General features: G+C 36.3%; 1 protein-coding gene across 4 annotated transcripts in view; it reads left to right on the top strand.

Annotated features, from left to right (window-relative positions):
• Window positions 1–17,079, top strand: part of SPOCK1 (SPARC (osteonectin), cwcv and kazal like domains proteoglycan 1) — a 1,018,929-nt gene that overhangs the window by 380,778 nt on the left and 621,072 nt on the right. For 2 of the 4 annotated variants that reach the window (XM_056821146.1, XM_056821137.1), the window contains exon 4: window positions 10,099–10,203. The exons of the other annotated variants lie outside the window; for them this stretch is intronic. In XM_056821146.1, coding sequence (XP_056677124.1) covers window positions 10,099–10,203 — 105 coding nt within the window. The remainder of the gene's footprint in view (window positions 1–10,098; window positions 10,204–17,079) is intronic. 4 annotated transcript variants of the gene reach the window in all.

Genomic DNA, 17,079 nt, shown 5'->3' with positions numbered 1-17,079 from the left:
TTTAATTTAGGGGGCAAAGACTAAGATAGATAACTTTTGTTTGCCCTCTACCATGTTCTAGAATACTGATCTGCTTTAAAAACCATGAAAAGTATCCCTGTTTGGAAGTAGGATGGTGGTGAAAATAAATCTTTCACTTAATGGATATGAAACAGTAACCTTTGTGAATCATCACAAAGTTTGATTCAAAAATTCTGTCTTCTTGGAGAAAAAATATCTCATAATGTTACTGAGGTTAAGCTGCCTCTGGGGGAATCCAGAGAAAAAGAAACATCATTTGTGTAATAGTTCTTGCACATGACTCGCTTTTGGAATGAAGTGTTATATGACACAGGCTATCCTGGAGCAAGGGCACACCAAAGAATTTAGCTTCTGTGATGTTTTGATCCACTTAGGCAGGAAAGCACCAGTTTGGATTTGAAATTCAATTTGATGTGATTTCATTTGAGAAGTGACTGAATGCTGCTATATATAAATGCAGATCATTAGAAGGAAGGTAACATTGTTAAAATTTTTTTTCAGAACTCAGATGGATAACTTTAATGTGATGCAAATGGACATTTTAGATTAAGTTGATAGCTACCCATTTTGAGGATTTTTTGGATCTGTTTTAAAATGCTAATAATTCTTTTAGAAAATTTTTGGATAAAGCTCCAGGTATATTAGTGGTCCTTTGTGTAGAAAGTGAATTTGTAAAACTTGATCTCTTGAGAGATCTAAACTCTTCTTCCCCAGATTCACAAGGCTAACTCAAATAGATGAAAAACAAGAAAAGCTGTGCCTTTGATTTCAAATATATCCTACATATAATGTGATAAAGGCAAGTCTTAGCCAAGGACCATAAGTTATTTTGGCAAAACATTCAGAAACTCTAAGGAGAGAAATTTTTTTTCTCCCTAAGTAAATTTCTTGGTACAAGACAATGCAAGGAAAGCAAGACAAGGAAAGGTGTTTACTAATATTTAGTCAATGTTCTCAAATGGCACTGGAGGATGAATATAATTTATTTATGAGATTATTCCTCACCTGATGTTATTCTTCTCGACATATTATCATTGTAATGATGGTGCAGTGGATAGAGCAGACCTGGAGTCAGGAAGATCTGAGTGCAAATCCAGAATCAGATACCTACTAGCTATATAGACGTTTTCCAAAGGACAGACCATTCTTAGTTCACATCTAAGAAGGCTTAAACTTTTGATTAAGTTCACACCAGAAAACCTCTGAGTAAGTTTCTCACCTCTTTGCTCCTTGTAAATTCACAAGTTTCCTGACCTTTATAGGTACTTAGCATCCTTTTGTATTAGATCTAAAAATAGGCACAGATTAAGAACTTTTGTCTTACTATAAGTATGGGTTTAAGTATTTTTCATTGTTCAGCAAGGAGTTTCTTCCCCTAAAGCAGGCTTAAGTAGGAGTGGAGTAGAGGTTTTCACATTCCTGATCTAAGTAGAGGTCTCACATTCCTGATCTAAGTTCCTTCATTGTTTAAAATGGGGAATGGGGACTTCTGGTCAAGATGGAGGCTTAGAGAAAGCTAAAGTTCAGATCTCCAGAAACCGTTCCCTACCGAACTCAAGCTATATGCTCCTAAGGCACCAAAAAGCAAAATAAACAACAGCATAGACCCCGGGAATCCTCCTCCTGGACCTGGACCTGGACCTGGACCGAAAGGTATGGCCCCCCCAAAAGCCAGAACACGAGATCACTCGGACCTAAGGGGTAGGCAGAAGGAAGGTCCCAGGACCCATCCCCCCAACCCAGAGTGCTGAGTCCGAGGCAGCAGAGGGAACCTCAGAGCCTCAGGGCCAGCTATCCTGAAGGCCTCTTCCTGAAAACAACCTGACCCAGTCGAGGGGGCACCCAGACAGCAGGTAAACAGAGAGAGACAGGGGAGCCTATAGCCCCCTGACCAGATCCTTCCATCTGAGTCTCACCGAAGGTCCCTGCCTCAGGGCATACTCAGTCTGAGGTTAATCCTATCAGGAGCCCTCAGAGCTTCAGGAAGCCACGGCCCCTCCCCCTTAGAGAGCAGGGTCGTCTGAAACAACAGTAACCCTCAGGGCTGGCAAAAGGGACTTGGAGCTGAAGGCCGCATCCTGAAAACAACCTGACCCAGTTGCGGGGCACCCAGACAGCAGGTAAACAGAGAGAGACGGGGGAGGCTACAGCCCCCTGGCTGTATCCTTCCATCCAAGTCTCACGGAAGGTCCCTGCCTCAGGGCATACTCAGTTCAACCCAGAGAAAGTTAATCTTATCAGGAGCCCTCAAAGCTCCAGGAAGCCGCAGTCCCTCCCCCCTCAGAGTGCTGGCTCTCCTAGCCGCCTAAGGCACAGAAACAAACACCCCACAGAAAGGGCTGAGCCAGGCTCAAAGCATGGGAAGTAAGGAAATGAGAAGCATCAGGAGAGAACTGAGGAGGGCAGTACCACAGAAACACCAACAATTCCTGGCTTCCCCAGGAAGACAGAACAACAACTGCATAGAACGCACAATCTGCCTAGGGCTAAAATCTCTGAACACCAGACAGAGATAAGAAAAGCTAGTCCTCCCCACTCAGATAGAGAAGGCAAACTCCACAGAAGCACAAAAGCCCCCAAATTCCAAGAAAAACAAGAAGAAGGGGGTGACTTTGGACACATTTTATGGAGCAAAAATACAAAATACAGAGGAGATAGAAGAGGAAACACAAGCAAATGCTCTGAAACCTTCCAAAGGAAATGGAAACTCTCCACAAACCCATGAAGAATTTGAATCGGAAAGGATCAAAAAGATGGAAGCCTTCTGGGAGGAAAAGTAGGAAATAATGCAAAAGAAATTCGCGGATCTACAAAACCAGTGTGACCAAACTGAAAAGGAAAACCAGGCTTTAAAGATCAGAATTAGGCAACTCGAAGACAACGAGCAGGTAAAAAAGCAAAAATCAATAAAGCAAAGCCAAAAGATCAAGAAATTAAAAGAGAACATAAAATATCTCACTGACAAGGTGACAGACTTTGAAAATAGAGGAAGAAGAGGTAATTTAAGAATAATTGGACTTCCAGAAAAGCCAGAAATAAACAGCAAACTCAACATTGTAATACAAAATACAATCAAAGAAAATTGCCCAGAGGTTCTAGAACAAGGGGGCAATACAGCCACTGATAGAGCTCACAGAACACCCTCTACACTAAATACCCAAAAGACAACTCCCAGGAATGTAATTGCCAAATTCCAAAGCATTCAAACAAAAGAAAAAATCCTACAAGAAGCCAGAAAAAGACAATTTAGATATAAAGGAATGCCAATCAGGGTCACACAAGACCTTGCAAGTTCCACTCTGAATGACCGTAAGGCATGGAACATGATTTTCAGAAAGGCAAGAGAGCTGGGTCTTCAACCAAGAATCAGCTATCCAGCAAAACTGACTATATACTTCCAAGGGAAAGTATGGGCATTCAACAAAATAGAAGATTTCCAAGTTTTTGTAAAGAAAAGACCAGAGCACTGTGGAAAGTTCGATATCGAAAAACAAAGACCATGGAATACCTGAAAAGGTAAACATGAAAGAAAGGGAAAAGGAGAAAAATGTTATCTTTTTCTTTTACTCAAACTCTCTTCTATAAGGACTACATTTATATCAATCTATGTATACTAACATGTGGGGAAAATGTAATGTGTAAATAGGGGGAAAAGAAAGACCAAATAGAATAATCTTTCTCACAAAGATCCACACGGGAAGGGGAGGGGAAGAAAACTCCTATAAGAAGGAGAGGAAGGGAGTTTTTACTTAAACCTTACTCTCAGGGAAATCAACTCTGAGAGGGAAGAACATCCAGATCCATTGGGATCTTGAATTCTATCTTACCCAACAAGGTAAGGGAGAAGGGAAAACCAAGGGGGGAGGGAACACAAAAAAGGGAGGGAAGAAGAGGGGGGTGAGGGAGGGAATAAAAAGGGAGGGACTAGAAAGGGAAACATATTAAGGGAATGGACAAGGGGGACTGATTTAAAGTAAATCCCTGGACTAAAAGGTAGAGCTGAAGAAGAAAGGTTAGATTTAGGGAAGGATATCAAAATGCCAGGGAATCCACAAGTGACAGTCATAACATTGAACGTGAATGGGATGAACTCACCCATAAAATGTAGACTAATATCAGAATGGATTAGAATCCAAAACCCTACCATATGTTGTCTTCAAGAAACACACATGAGGCGGGTAGACACCCACAAGGTCAGAATTAAAGGATGGAGTAAGACCTTCTGGGCCTCAACTGACAGAAAGAAGGCAGGAGTTGCAATCATGATATCTGATAAAGCCAAAGCAAATATAGACCTGATCAAAAGGGATAGGGAAGGTAATTATATTTTGTTAAAAGGGACTTTAGATAGTGAGGAAATATCACTGATCAACATGTATGCACCAAATAATATAGCACCCAAATTTTTAATGGAGAAACTAGGAGAATTGAAGGAAGAAATAGTAAAACCATATTAGTGGGAGATTTGAACCAACCATTTTCAAATTTAGATAAATCAAATAAAAAATAAATAAGAAAGAGGTAAAAGAAGTGAATGAAATCTTAGAAACATTAGAATTAATAGACATATGGAGAAAAATAAATAGGGATAAAAAGGAATACACCTTCTTCTCAGCACCACATGGCACATTCACAAAGATTGACCATACATTAGGTCACAGAAACATGGCACACAAATGCAAAAAAGCAGAAATAATAAATGCAGCCTTTTCAGACCACAAGGCAATAAAAATAATGATCAGTAATGGTACATGGAAAACCAAATCAAAAACTAATTGGAAATTAAACAATATGATACTCCAAAATCGTTTAGTTAGAGAAGAATTCATAGAAACAATTAATAATTTCATCGAGGAAAATGACAATGGCGAGACATCCTTTCAAACCTTTTGGGATGCAGCCAAAGTGGTAATCAGAGGTAAATTCATATCCCTGAGTGCATATATTAACAAACTAGGGAGAACAGAGATCAATCAATTGGAAATGCAAATAAAAAAAACTCGAAAGCAACCAAATTAAAAACACCCAGCAGAAAACCAAACTAGAAATCCTAAAAATTAAGGGAGAAATTAATAAAATCGAAAGTGATAGAACTATTGATTTAATAAATAAGACAAGAAGCTGGTACTTTGAGGGGGAGGAAAAGAAAATGTTCTTTGTCTTTAATGAATAATGCTTAGAAATGATCAAATAAAATATTATTAAAAAAAACATTGGGAAGAAAATGTCTACCCCACATTCACAATAATTCACAGTAAGCTAGGCCTCTTTGGATACTATTTTCCAGAGATAAGAAAGTCCATCGTTCATTTGCTGCTCCCATCTTTGAGCTTCACTGCACAATATTGGATGTTTGTACAGTTTAAAGACTAGAATGCATTTTTATTCCAGATGTCTTTCATGTTCACATCAATTATTTCTTCAATATATATGTAAATATATGTGAAAATTTTATTTTGTGTATATACATTATTCATATGTATGTATAGATATGTACGCATTTTTTTTTCTTTTCAAAGAGATATGAAGAAATGAACACTCAAGAGGATCATGGTAAAAAAAAAAACACAAAACAAAACAAAAAAAAATAAAATGGGGAATGGTCTTAACCAAATCTTATGAAGTAGAGTCTGAGAATTTTTAAGGTTCACAGTCCTCCCTGATGATCATTGGGAGACCAGTCTCCCCATTGATCATTTAACATAATCATCTTGAAATCCTAAATGCACTTCTAACTATAGATATATACAATATTCAATTTTCTAAGAGGAAATTAGAGTAGTGAGGGAGGAAATAGAAAGAAAGAAAGCAAAAGCAATGTTTTGCTAGGTGTATTGACAGAAAGCCAAATTAGGGGCAGTCCCTTTTGACAGAAATGTACACATTTACAATAAATGTTCAATCAATGTTCAGTTTAATCAAACATATCCAAAGTTTATTCTTGATGTTCTTGAGGTAATATGGGATTTCTGGCATCTTTCTGCAACAGTTCATTCTCTGGATATAGAAATTAGCAAGCTTCTTCCTTGAAGATATTTTCTCAACAAAATCAAAATCTTGGATTTTATGTAAAAATACAATCTCAAACAAAAATCAGAACTCTTAGATTTTAAATTAAAATACAATCCCCCCTGAAGTAGGTGTTAAAAAAAAACATCCAGTTCAGCTCAGGATGCAATGTTGAGTTATGGGGGTTTATGAGTTAATTATCAAAAGAAGAGAAAAACACAACCAAAAACATAAAGAAAAAAAAATTCAAAATAAGCCCTTGTATAGGTCCAATTTAAAGTAGTTTCTATCCCACAAGTCTGTAGGACAGAATGCAGCAATATTTCACTTATCCATTTTCAGCCAAGACTACAGGAAGTGTCATTCCCTTGTCTGATTTTTGACATTCCCAGGGATATAGGGAGCCAGTATGATAGTCAAATTTTGTACTTGTATGAGTACTTCACAAAGAGTGTAGATACAAGGAAGTCCTACGACTTAACATATGTCAAGTGTCGCAACCTCAAGTCTCACATTAATATTTCCTGTGTGCTCTTTTTGGCACTATTCAGGTTAAGTCGTGCTCCTTGTTTTTTATCCCTTTTTCTGGAATCATACATTAACATTAATTACAGTCTCATAACATTTAATCAATAAATGGTAGGTTCCCATAGTTTAAAGCTTTTGGGTTTTGCATTGACATTATAATTAATATTGGTTCTTCCTCAAATGATGGGATATCTTCCTTCAATTTATTTAAATCCCCAGGGCTAAAAGGTGTATGTTGATTAGATTTTGCCATAAGTTCCATGGGATGAGCCCTTTCAGAGAGACAAGGAATTCTGTATTTATAAGATTGGTCATGGAGTTGATGAGCCAGCTGTTAAGTAAGTTGCAGACCAATGCTTGTACTAAAAAAAGAACAAAGTATTTACTGAAACACCAGTTGTTAACTAAGTTCTGAACTGGCTGTAACTCCATATTTCTAAAGTAAACATGTGGGAAGCAGGACAAGGTCAAAAGCTTTCCCAGGTTTTTTTAGTCTCTAGAACATTTTAGGCAGTTGCTAGCCAGGACCTTAAGGCCCTGTTGCTAAGATCTAAAACAGTTTAATTTAAGGAGAATAAAAATGTTTTTTACTCACCCGCTCTTGCAGCTATATTTTTGAAGCCAAGTTAAAAAAAAAAAACCTGACTGATAGAGCAAGTAATAAAGAGAGAAAGGAAAGAGATTTCACAGAAACTTTTTGAGGGTTTTCTCACCAACCTCGTGGTCAGCCATAAACTGTGATGAACTGGGAAAACCACTTAACCTCTATTTGCCTCACCTTATTCAGTTGTATAATGGGAATAGCAATAATAGCTTCTGTCTCTCAGGAATGTTGTGAGGATCAGAAGTAATCATATTTGTGAAAGCAATTAACAGCTAGTGCCTGGCATAAATCTTATTCCCTTCCCTCCTTTTTATTTGCAGATTTCTGACTGGCTAGCTTTCAAACTTTTTGGAATTTAAGGAACTGAGAAAGATTAAAGTCATTGATTTTCAGACTTGTCATAGTTGGCATCAATAATGATTCTTCTTTTAGTCTCTTTATCTCAAAACCCTTGACACTATTCCCCTTTTGCTTTCTTTCCCTGAGATTCTGACACAGAAATGGCTTTTCTTCTGTCAAAAAAAGAAGACAAATATGTCTTCTACATATATACTTGACTCCTATTTGCTCTAGTAGGTTGTATCCTCAATATCCCTTCCCCCTTAATCTTGAGCCTCTCCCTAACTACTGACTTTTCCCTATTCAATTCAAATAAACTCAAGTCTCCTCTCTCTCTTAAACACTCTTTACTAGACCCTTTAAGGTTATGCCTTTGTATTACTATTTCCCTTCTTAGCTGAACTACACACAAAAATGTACCTACACTTGCTATCTCTCCTTCCAATCATCTTCTGAACCTTTGCAATCTGGCTTTCAATCTCACTACTTAACTGACTAATTTCCAAATGACTAAGTTTTCATCCTTCCAGGCCTTGTTCTATATTTGACACCTTTAGCCACTCCTCTCCTCCTGAATACATTCTCTATTCTGTTTTTCTAAGTACTACTTTCTTCTAGTTCTCCTATTTATTCATGTATTGTGTCAGACTAGATTATTGCTGAAGTCACTTCAAGTTATAATAATCTCTAAATCTAAGAATCAAAAGCAGATTTTCCCAAATCTTATAATAATACAGAAAGAGTATTAAAGTATTAAGCATTTCAGTATACTAGAAAGGCAGGCATAACTCTTGCCTCACTCTGTTTTCCAAAATTTTGCTTTATTTTAGGACAGAGTGTTCTATAACATTTAAACCAATATAGATGGCCAGCTAGGTGGCATATTAGATAGAGTAAACTCATTTCCCTGAGTTTAGATCTGATCTCAAATACTTACTAGCTATGTGACCCTGGGCTAGTCACTTAACATCGTTTGCCTTACCTTCCTCATCTGTAAAATGAGCTAGAGAGGGAAATGACAAATTTCTCCATTATTTTTTGCTAAGAAAATCCCAAATGGCATCACGAAGAGTCAGAGAACTGAAACAACTGAACAACAGATGACTAATAGTTATTATATCTAGTGACTGATCATCTACTTTTATTTAGGCCTCTATGTTTTTATCTCTTCTTCCTTTTTCCCATTTTTTCCTCATTAAAGTCTCTCACATAGAAAGGATAGAAGGGAAATAGGAGGTGAAATAAAAATTAATAACTACACTCCATAGGAGTCACTGAGAATAGCTAGCTATTCAATGTTAGTAGAATGAACAGCATGTGATCCTTCATCAGGCTTCCTGTGCTTTCTCTTCCACTAAAGTTGATCAGTTATCAAAAATGTTATAGGTTAAAACTAGGAGCAAAGGTGGATGTGGTTGAGGAGGAACATTTTTTACCTTGATATTGGGGGGGGGGAAACTACTCAAGGGTAGATGAGTGGGTATGCCAGATGAAGGATTCCCTCAATGGACTGTTTAAAATGCAAGCTATATAACTGCTTGTCAGCAATGTTGTAAAAGATATGTTGCTTAAATATATATGGGCAAGATTTAGAGGCCTTCTTAGGTCCCTTCTGGCTCTAAAGAATGACGATTTGCGATTAAGCATTGTCTTATTCTGCATCAGATTTTGTCTCTCTCAACTCACATTGCTACACTATCTTTTTGACTCTTGTCACTGTTCACCTGGACAACTGTGATCACTTCCTAGATATTCTGCTACTTTCCAGTCTTTCCCTTCTTCGAGCCATCATTCCCGTACTTGATAAAATCAGCTCCCTAATGTAGAAGTCTGAGCAAATCATTCTATTTCCTCAAAAAAATTTCAATGTCTCTTTATTGCCTAAAGGATAAAATATAAACTCTTTTAGCCAGGTATTTAAGGTGGTGGAATAAAACATTTTATATGCTGCCTGCTGGGCACAAGTCTGCCAGAGAAAAATTTATTAAATTATTCTAATTCAAAGCAACTTACTTAGAGAGAAAACCCAAGGGAATAGGAATCCCCATGCCTTTGAAATCTCTCTGACACAAGCCATTTTCAAGTTACAATTGATAGTATTTCTAATCACAGTTCTGCAAGAAGTTAAAGAGCTCAGATAAAATTTAGTTTAGAGTTTTGATTCTTTAAACAAAATAATATTACTTTAAAAAATGAGCACATTCTGGAGAATGAATCTCTTAAATTCATTCTGACCAAAGGCAGAAAGAGGTAAGGGATTTAGTTTAAGGTGTTTACACACACCCTAAATCTGGTCACCATCCCAATTCATTTTCCAGGACCTTGGAGTTTCTTCTTAAAGTTTGACCTAGTTTTCCTTTCAGGAAGTGTTGAGACCTTTAAAATATAATTAAGTTTATGAGGGTTTTTTTTTTTCTGGATCACAGTTTGCCTAAAGCAAAGTTTATCTCCAAAAGCTAACCTTTTGTATCTGCTTTGTTCCCCAAGGGAGATGCATAGATTAATAATGACAATGACCCTCATTATGACTTTCATTGTACAGTAATCACTTTATATATAATTTTCAAATGACATTTTCATGTCCTTTGTCTTATTAGGCTCTCGTAATATCTCTGTTGAGGTATTATACATAATACACTTCATTTTCCATACGAGGCAATTGAGCTTCAGGGAGACATGGCTTAACCAAGGTCATAGAGCTTGTAAGTAGCATAATTGATATTTAAACACATTTTGACTCCTAGATCTATTCCTTTTCTATTTTGCAACATTAAAATTATGTACGTTCTTCTCATTTTTTTATTTCACCACTTTGTTTCTATTATTATTTAGTCATGTCCAACTCTATTTGATCCCATGGACTTAGTCCATAGGATTTGCTTGGTGTAGATACTGGTGGTTTATTATTTCTTTCTACAGTGTATTCCCATTTTACAGATGAGGAACTGAAGGGAAAGAGGATTTAAATGATTTGCCCAGTCACACAGCTTGTGAATATCTGAAGCAAGATTTGAACTCAGATATTCCAGACTCCAGGCCCTGTGATCTGTCCACTGAAATGTCTTGCTCCTTAATAAAGTTTGTGAGTCTTCATTTTTCTCTTAGACTATACTCTATCAGGAATTCAAACAAATTCTGGACATTAAGTGACAGCGTGTTAAAGTGTGGAGTATAGCCAGACATAACTGATTCCTTGGGGCTCCCACACTTAAACTTCTCTGATACCAAGAAGAAAAAGCAAGAGTCCGTTTGATGATGTCCAGATCTCTTTCTTTAAAGCAAAGCAGAGCAAAATAAAGCTGTTTAAGAATGATTTTTTTTAAAACTAATACAACTTTATAGTTGAGTACAACAGAAAATATGAGCAAGAATAAATGGGTCTTGGGAAAAGTTGTTACTTTACAGTGCTATACCAACTTGAGAATCATGGTTTCATGGATAGATGGAAGGAACCGCAGAAATCATCTAATTCAAGGGTTTTTAACTTTTTTGTGTTAGGGACCCCTTTACTAGTCTGGCAAAATGATTTTTAAACATAAAATAAAATATATAGATTTATAGAAGAGACCTATAGATTCATAATTTTAATTATATTTAAATGTATGTATATATGATATATTACATGTACTTGTATGTATATATGTACTCACATATGTATATGTGTATATAACACATGTTATATCTATCTATCTATCTATCTATCTATCTATCTATCTATCTATCTATCTATCTATCATTTATCTGGCTATCTATCTTTCTATCTACCTATTGTTCTGTGGATTTAAGGGCTTGTTGTTCACAGACCCCAGGTTAAAATTTATGAGTTAATCCAACAGATAAGGAAGTTTAGGACTAGAGAAATTAAGTACTTTGTCCAAGATCACATAGATAGTCCTCCAGTCAGAGTTCTTTCTTTAACTCCAACCCAAGGACTTTTTCCAGTGAACCTCATTGAATCTTGAGTAGAAAGTTTATTTTGTTCCTGGCCTTTCATTTCTTTTCCATTAAATGAGGCAGTGGGATCAGAGCTTGTAGGTTATCTCTGGTTTCTTGGGCATAAGCTCCCTGAAGAAAGAAAACAATAAATACAAATGGCAGTCTGATACTGTTATTTTAAAAGTTACCAATGGGTTTAAGGACTTGTTGACTATCAGCAGGGGAAACTTTAAAATAAAAAGCAAATTAGGAGCCCTTTCCTTTTAATTTTGTTTATACTAGCTCTGTGGAATCCTGGATGGGAAAATGTTAAGTGTTGTTCCTATAGATGTTTTGGTTTAGCTCATGCATATGTCCATATGGGTTGTATGTACTAACTTCCAGGCAGGCCATTCTCAGGCCCATAAAAGTCTACATTCATTCTTTGCTCTTTTTTGTAACCACCAGGAGGAAAGTTGACCAGGAACCGTTAAGGGAATAAGAGATTGAAGGCTATAGTCAAGTTGCTGACACTTACAAAGCACAGTGTCTCTTTATTAGTTGTGTGTAATAGGTTCTTTCAGCCAAAAGATCCATTTTAAAGATGTTTTATCACTTAATAAGGTGGAAGTTATATATACACATATGTCTACATATAGGGCATATCCACAAGCACATGTAAATGTATACAACAACATATATATTGTTTACATGCATATGTGTGTGTATGTGAATATATGCACATGTATATTTCTATAATCTATAGATCTATATTTAAACTTATAGACATATAGATACATAAACATATGCCCCATTACAACTTCAATGGTTGACATCTCTTGAACTATTAAGATTGTAGTTGTTCAACTCTGATGAACCAGCTTTGTTCAGAAAAACATTCTCAATAGGGGAATAAGACAGTTGAATTTTCAAATTGATCAATAATACTGTTTACATATTCCTGATCTGAGACTGTAGAGTGGATTAGATTCTTCACCTGGCAAACAAACCTACACTGAAATACTCTGAAAGTGAGCCAGGTCCTGAATAACTGATTTTTGCAGTGGAAGGATGAAGGATACCTAGGCTATTCTTATCCTCACCTATAATTGTGTCCAATGGAAATTCCAATGCCTTGGTAATGTTAATGTCTGTAGTTTCATAATCTAACCATATCGTAAAAGTGATAGAGCATTTGCCATAAGGGAAGATTATTATTTGATTGGAATAAGAGAGTCTTGAGCTGGGGGCATGTTGTCAGCAAATATTTATCAAGTAGCTCTCATGGGCCAGGCATGTCAGTAGTTATTTGGTCCAGCCTCCTACTCAACAAAGAAGTTTCTTCTATCAGATTTCCTATCAGGTAGTCAGTCAACACTTCAACAACAGTCAACAACAACTGAAATAATGATCAATGTGATGTTTCACCCTTTACCCTATCATGATTATTAGGCACTATGAGAATAAAACCTTTGCATATTATTTGTCACTAGCTTTATTTTTAACTGTGGAAATGGGAGGAAGTAAATAAAATGGCTGGATGTCAGCCTGTCTTAAGGTTTATCTTCACTCCTCAAAATACCAGCAGAAGGAATAATATAGAATTACATGGAGTCAGAAGTTCCTTGGAGTCTTCTGTTTTCCTTAGACTTCCACTTTTCTATCTCAGGGCAAAGGAACAGGCTTAACCCCATGTCAAAAGGGGGGGGGGAGCTGAGCTTTGATTTCCTAAATGTGATTCTCTATGCTCTTGCTGTGCTGAGACACTTGCAGAGGCATGAAGCCAATTGCAAACAAGTATATGAACCATGGATACTAAGTCCCAAGGTTCCAGCAAGAATAGTTGGGTTATTCCTGTTGTTTCCACGTTGCCTCCTTGGCCATTTATATTAAGTTTAGATGGATTATTTTAATCTTTAGAAAGGAAAAGTGCAATGGACAAAAGGGAATTAGAAATAAGTTATTGTTTTGAAAAGAGCAAGAATGGTAGATGTTCTTATCTTTATAGGAGAGTTATTTTTCTCCTTGGTTAAAAGAAAATTTTTTAAAGTTTAAATTAATTAAGCTTGTGAATAACAGCTGTTTGAAGAAAGTCTAATGGCACTCTTTTGATTTGCTTGATATCATTTTTATATTGCTTAAATTTCTACTGTATGTCTCCCTTCTTTCCTTTCCAGAGAACTCTGTTATAATAACAAATTTTAATTTCTTAATTTTGATTTAGAATTTATTTTTCCATGGTTACATGATTTATGATCCCCACCTTTCTCCTATCATTATCCCCTTTAGATTCTGCTTTATTCCCTTTCACTCTATTACTTCTCACCAGTATTTTTCTTTTATCCCTCCCCCACCCCCAGCACCTTTCTATTACCTCCTGCTTCCCGTGTCTTGTTCTTCTTCCCCTTCTCTGTAGGGTAATATAGAATTCTATTCCCCACTGAGTATACTCATTTTTACCTCTCTGAGTCAGTTACAAAGAGAGTAAAGTTTAAACATTTCCTGTCACTAACCATATACTCCCCTCTTTTTATTGATGTTTAAGTTACCCCATTCTATCTCCCTTCCCTTTTCTTTTAGTCCTTGATTGATTTTACATGTCATTCATATGCATACTTATCATATCATACACACACATTGTTTCATATAATCCACATTTATATATATATCACATCATCATAATTAGCGTACTTCACCATCTTTCTGAGTAAATTCCTTCTGTCTTCTTTACTTCTAAGAGTAATTTTTGAGAATTACAGAAATCCTCTTTCCATGTATCCATATAAACATCTTGACCTTAATGTGTCTCTTAAATTTTCTCTTTCTTATATACTTTTTGGGCTTCTCTTCTGTCTCATATTTGGACTTCAAAATTTTTGTTTAAGTCTGGCTTATTCCTTAGGAATGCTAGGAAATCTTTTAGCTTTTTGAATGTCCATTTCCCCCCCTGAAAGAATATACTCAGTTTTGCTGGATAGGTGACTAGTATATGATTCCTGAATATTATATTCCATGCCTTTTGATCCTTTAATGTAGAAACCACTAGGTCCTATGTGATCCTGATTGTAGCTCCCTTATATTTGAATGGTTTCTTTCTGACTGTTTGAAGTATTTTTTCCTTAGCCTGGTGGTTCTTAAATTTAACAATTGTATTCCTGGAAGTTGTCGTTTAAGATTTCTTTCTGTAGGTGATCTGTGAATTCTTTCAATTTCCATTTTATTTTTTTATGAGGTTCTCTGGGTAGTTATCTTTGATAATTTCTTATAATATGATATCCAAGGTTTTTTCTTGATCAGGGCTTTCAGGTAGTCCAATGATTCCCAAATTGTCTCTTCTAGGTCTATTTTCTAGGTCAGTTATTTTTTCACTAAGATATTTCATGTTTTCCTCAATTTTTTTCATTCATTTGATTCTGCTTTTTTTGTTTCTTGATTTCTAATGAAATCATTAGTGTCTAGATGGTCAGCTCTGATTTTTAAGGCCTGATTTTCCTCTGTATGTTTTTGGTTTTTCTTTTTAAATTGGCCCATTTCTTCTTGCATCACTTTCCTTTTTCCTTGCATCACTTTCATTTTTCTTTTCTACTTTTCCTCTGTCTCTCTTAATTGGTATTTGAAATCCTTTTTGAATTCTTCCAGAATCTGTGTCCAATCCATATTTTTCTTTTAGACTGTGTGTTTCCTTTGCTTTCACTGTTCCCTTCTGTGCCTTTACCTTGCTCTTTGTCTCCATAAAAAGTCTTTAGAGTTAGGTACTTTTTTGAATGTTTGCTCATTTTTCCTATCGAATTATAGGTAGGCTCGGTTTTCTGGGAAGTTGGGGTGCCCTCTTAACTTCAGTTGCTCCTTGATGTTATTTTTGGATTATTTTCTGGGTTGTTACTAATTTACCCAATGGTCTGAGGCCTGAGAGTTTTGAGAGTCCTCTCTGCTGATGATTCAATTGACTCTTGAGATACTGATTACTTAAAGATTTTCCTCAGCCTTGGGTGTAAGCTTCTGATCTTAGTCTGCACTTGGTCAGGTCAGGTGCTGATCAGATTCTAGCCTCAGGTTTAGGATTATAGATTTTGGTCTCAAGGTGTTCTTAATTCAATCAGGCACACCCTTGATTGCCTTGTTCTGGAGCTCCACCCTTAGTTTTGGGCAAAACTATCCCTGGAAGGCTCCCCCTGAGAATTGTGTCCTCATCCCAAATTGTGGATTATGTCCTTACCCCAGGTCCAGACTGGGATTCCTTACTTCACTTTGGGCCCATGGAGATAGGCCCCCTTCAGCCCAGATTACACTTTGGCTAGGGCTCTGGATTTCTCCAGAGGTTTGCAATTTCAAAGGTTATTATTTGGCTTAGATCACTAATTTCCATGGCAGGATCTCAGTGTCTGAATTAGCTTGAGTTTAAGTTTGGAACCAGTGAGAGCAGATGTGGGTGTGTGTGATTTGTTCTTAACTTGCTCTTCCCTCACTGCTATTCTTCCTGCTAGCTTTGTTCCCCTCTCATCTCAGTTCCCCAGATGATCTCTACCTAAATTTTGGGTTTTTCTTTTTGAAAGTTGTTTCCCTCTGCCTCTTTGTTGGTTCTCTTACTCCTGTATTCATTTTGTGGTAATATTTTACTTTTGGACAGAGGGGATTTTCAGCCAGTGCTGCCCTAGTTACTCCTCCATCTTGGCTCCACCCCCAGAATAATAAGGAATTTTTAAATAAAAAGAGAAAACAATTTGTAAAACTTATTACCATATATATATATATGTATGTATATATAATTAAAATATATCCATATCCTACAACTGTGGACCTTTCATCTCTGTAAAACAATGGGATAGGCATGTCTTCTTGTATCTTTTCTTTGGGGTCATGTTTCCTTTTTATAAGTTTGCAATGTTAAATTTTATTTCTTTTGTTCATTCCATATCTGGCTCTGCTCACTCCATTTTGCCTCGGTTCATTCATATTTTTCCCCACACTTCTCTGTATTCATGATGGTCATCATTTCTTATGGTATAATAATATTCTGTTACATTTATGTGCTACAATTTGTTTATTTTTCTCAAATTGTTGAACATCTGCTTTGTTTCCAGTTCTTTGCTATTACCAGAAGTGCTACTGTATATGATGTGATGTATATGTGAACTTTCTATTTATTAATGATCTCCTTTCAATGATCAATGATTCTTGGATGTAGAATCTCTGAATCTAAGAGTGTGGATGTTTAATTGCTCCAAATTGCTTTCCAAAATGGTTGTACAGCTATTTCTATCAAATATGTCATATATGCCTATTTTGTAGGGATGGTTGCATTTTTATTGGTCAACTAAATACTGGGTGCTAAATTTTCAACTTTAGCAAGCTTTTATTAAGAGCCTACCTTAATTCAGTCACTGGACTAAGTACTTTACAAATATTACCTCGTTTTTCCCCTTATAACTCCCCTGGAAAGCAGCTGTTATTCTTCTCATTCTATAGATGAGATAACTGAGGCAGATGGAGTTTAAGTGACGTATTCAATGTCACACTAATAGCAAAGTGTCTAAGACCAGATTTTACGTCTTCTTAACCCAACTCCAGAATTCTCTCTACTTTCCACATAGCTGCCCATCTAGGTGCCTATTGATTACAATATCTAGGTTATATGATAAAAGAACCCTAGGCAGTTAGATAGT

This window comes from Monodelphis domestica, chromosome 1 (assembly GCF_027887165.1).
Source record: "Monodelphis domestica isolate mMonDom1 chromosome 1, mMonDom1.pri, whole genome shotgun sequence".
Lineage (NCBI taxonomy): Eukaryota > Metazoa > Chordata > Mammalia > Didelphimorphia > Didelphidae > Monodelphis > Monodelphis domestica.
The sequence above is the reverse complement of the archived record's forward strand: the minus strand, read 5'-3'. Positions and strand labels throughout refer to the sequence as shown.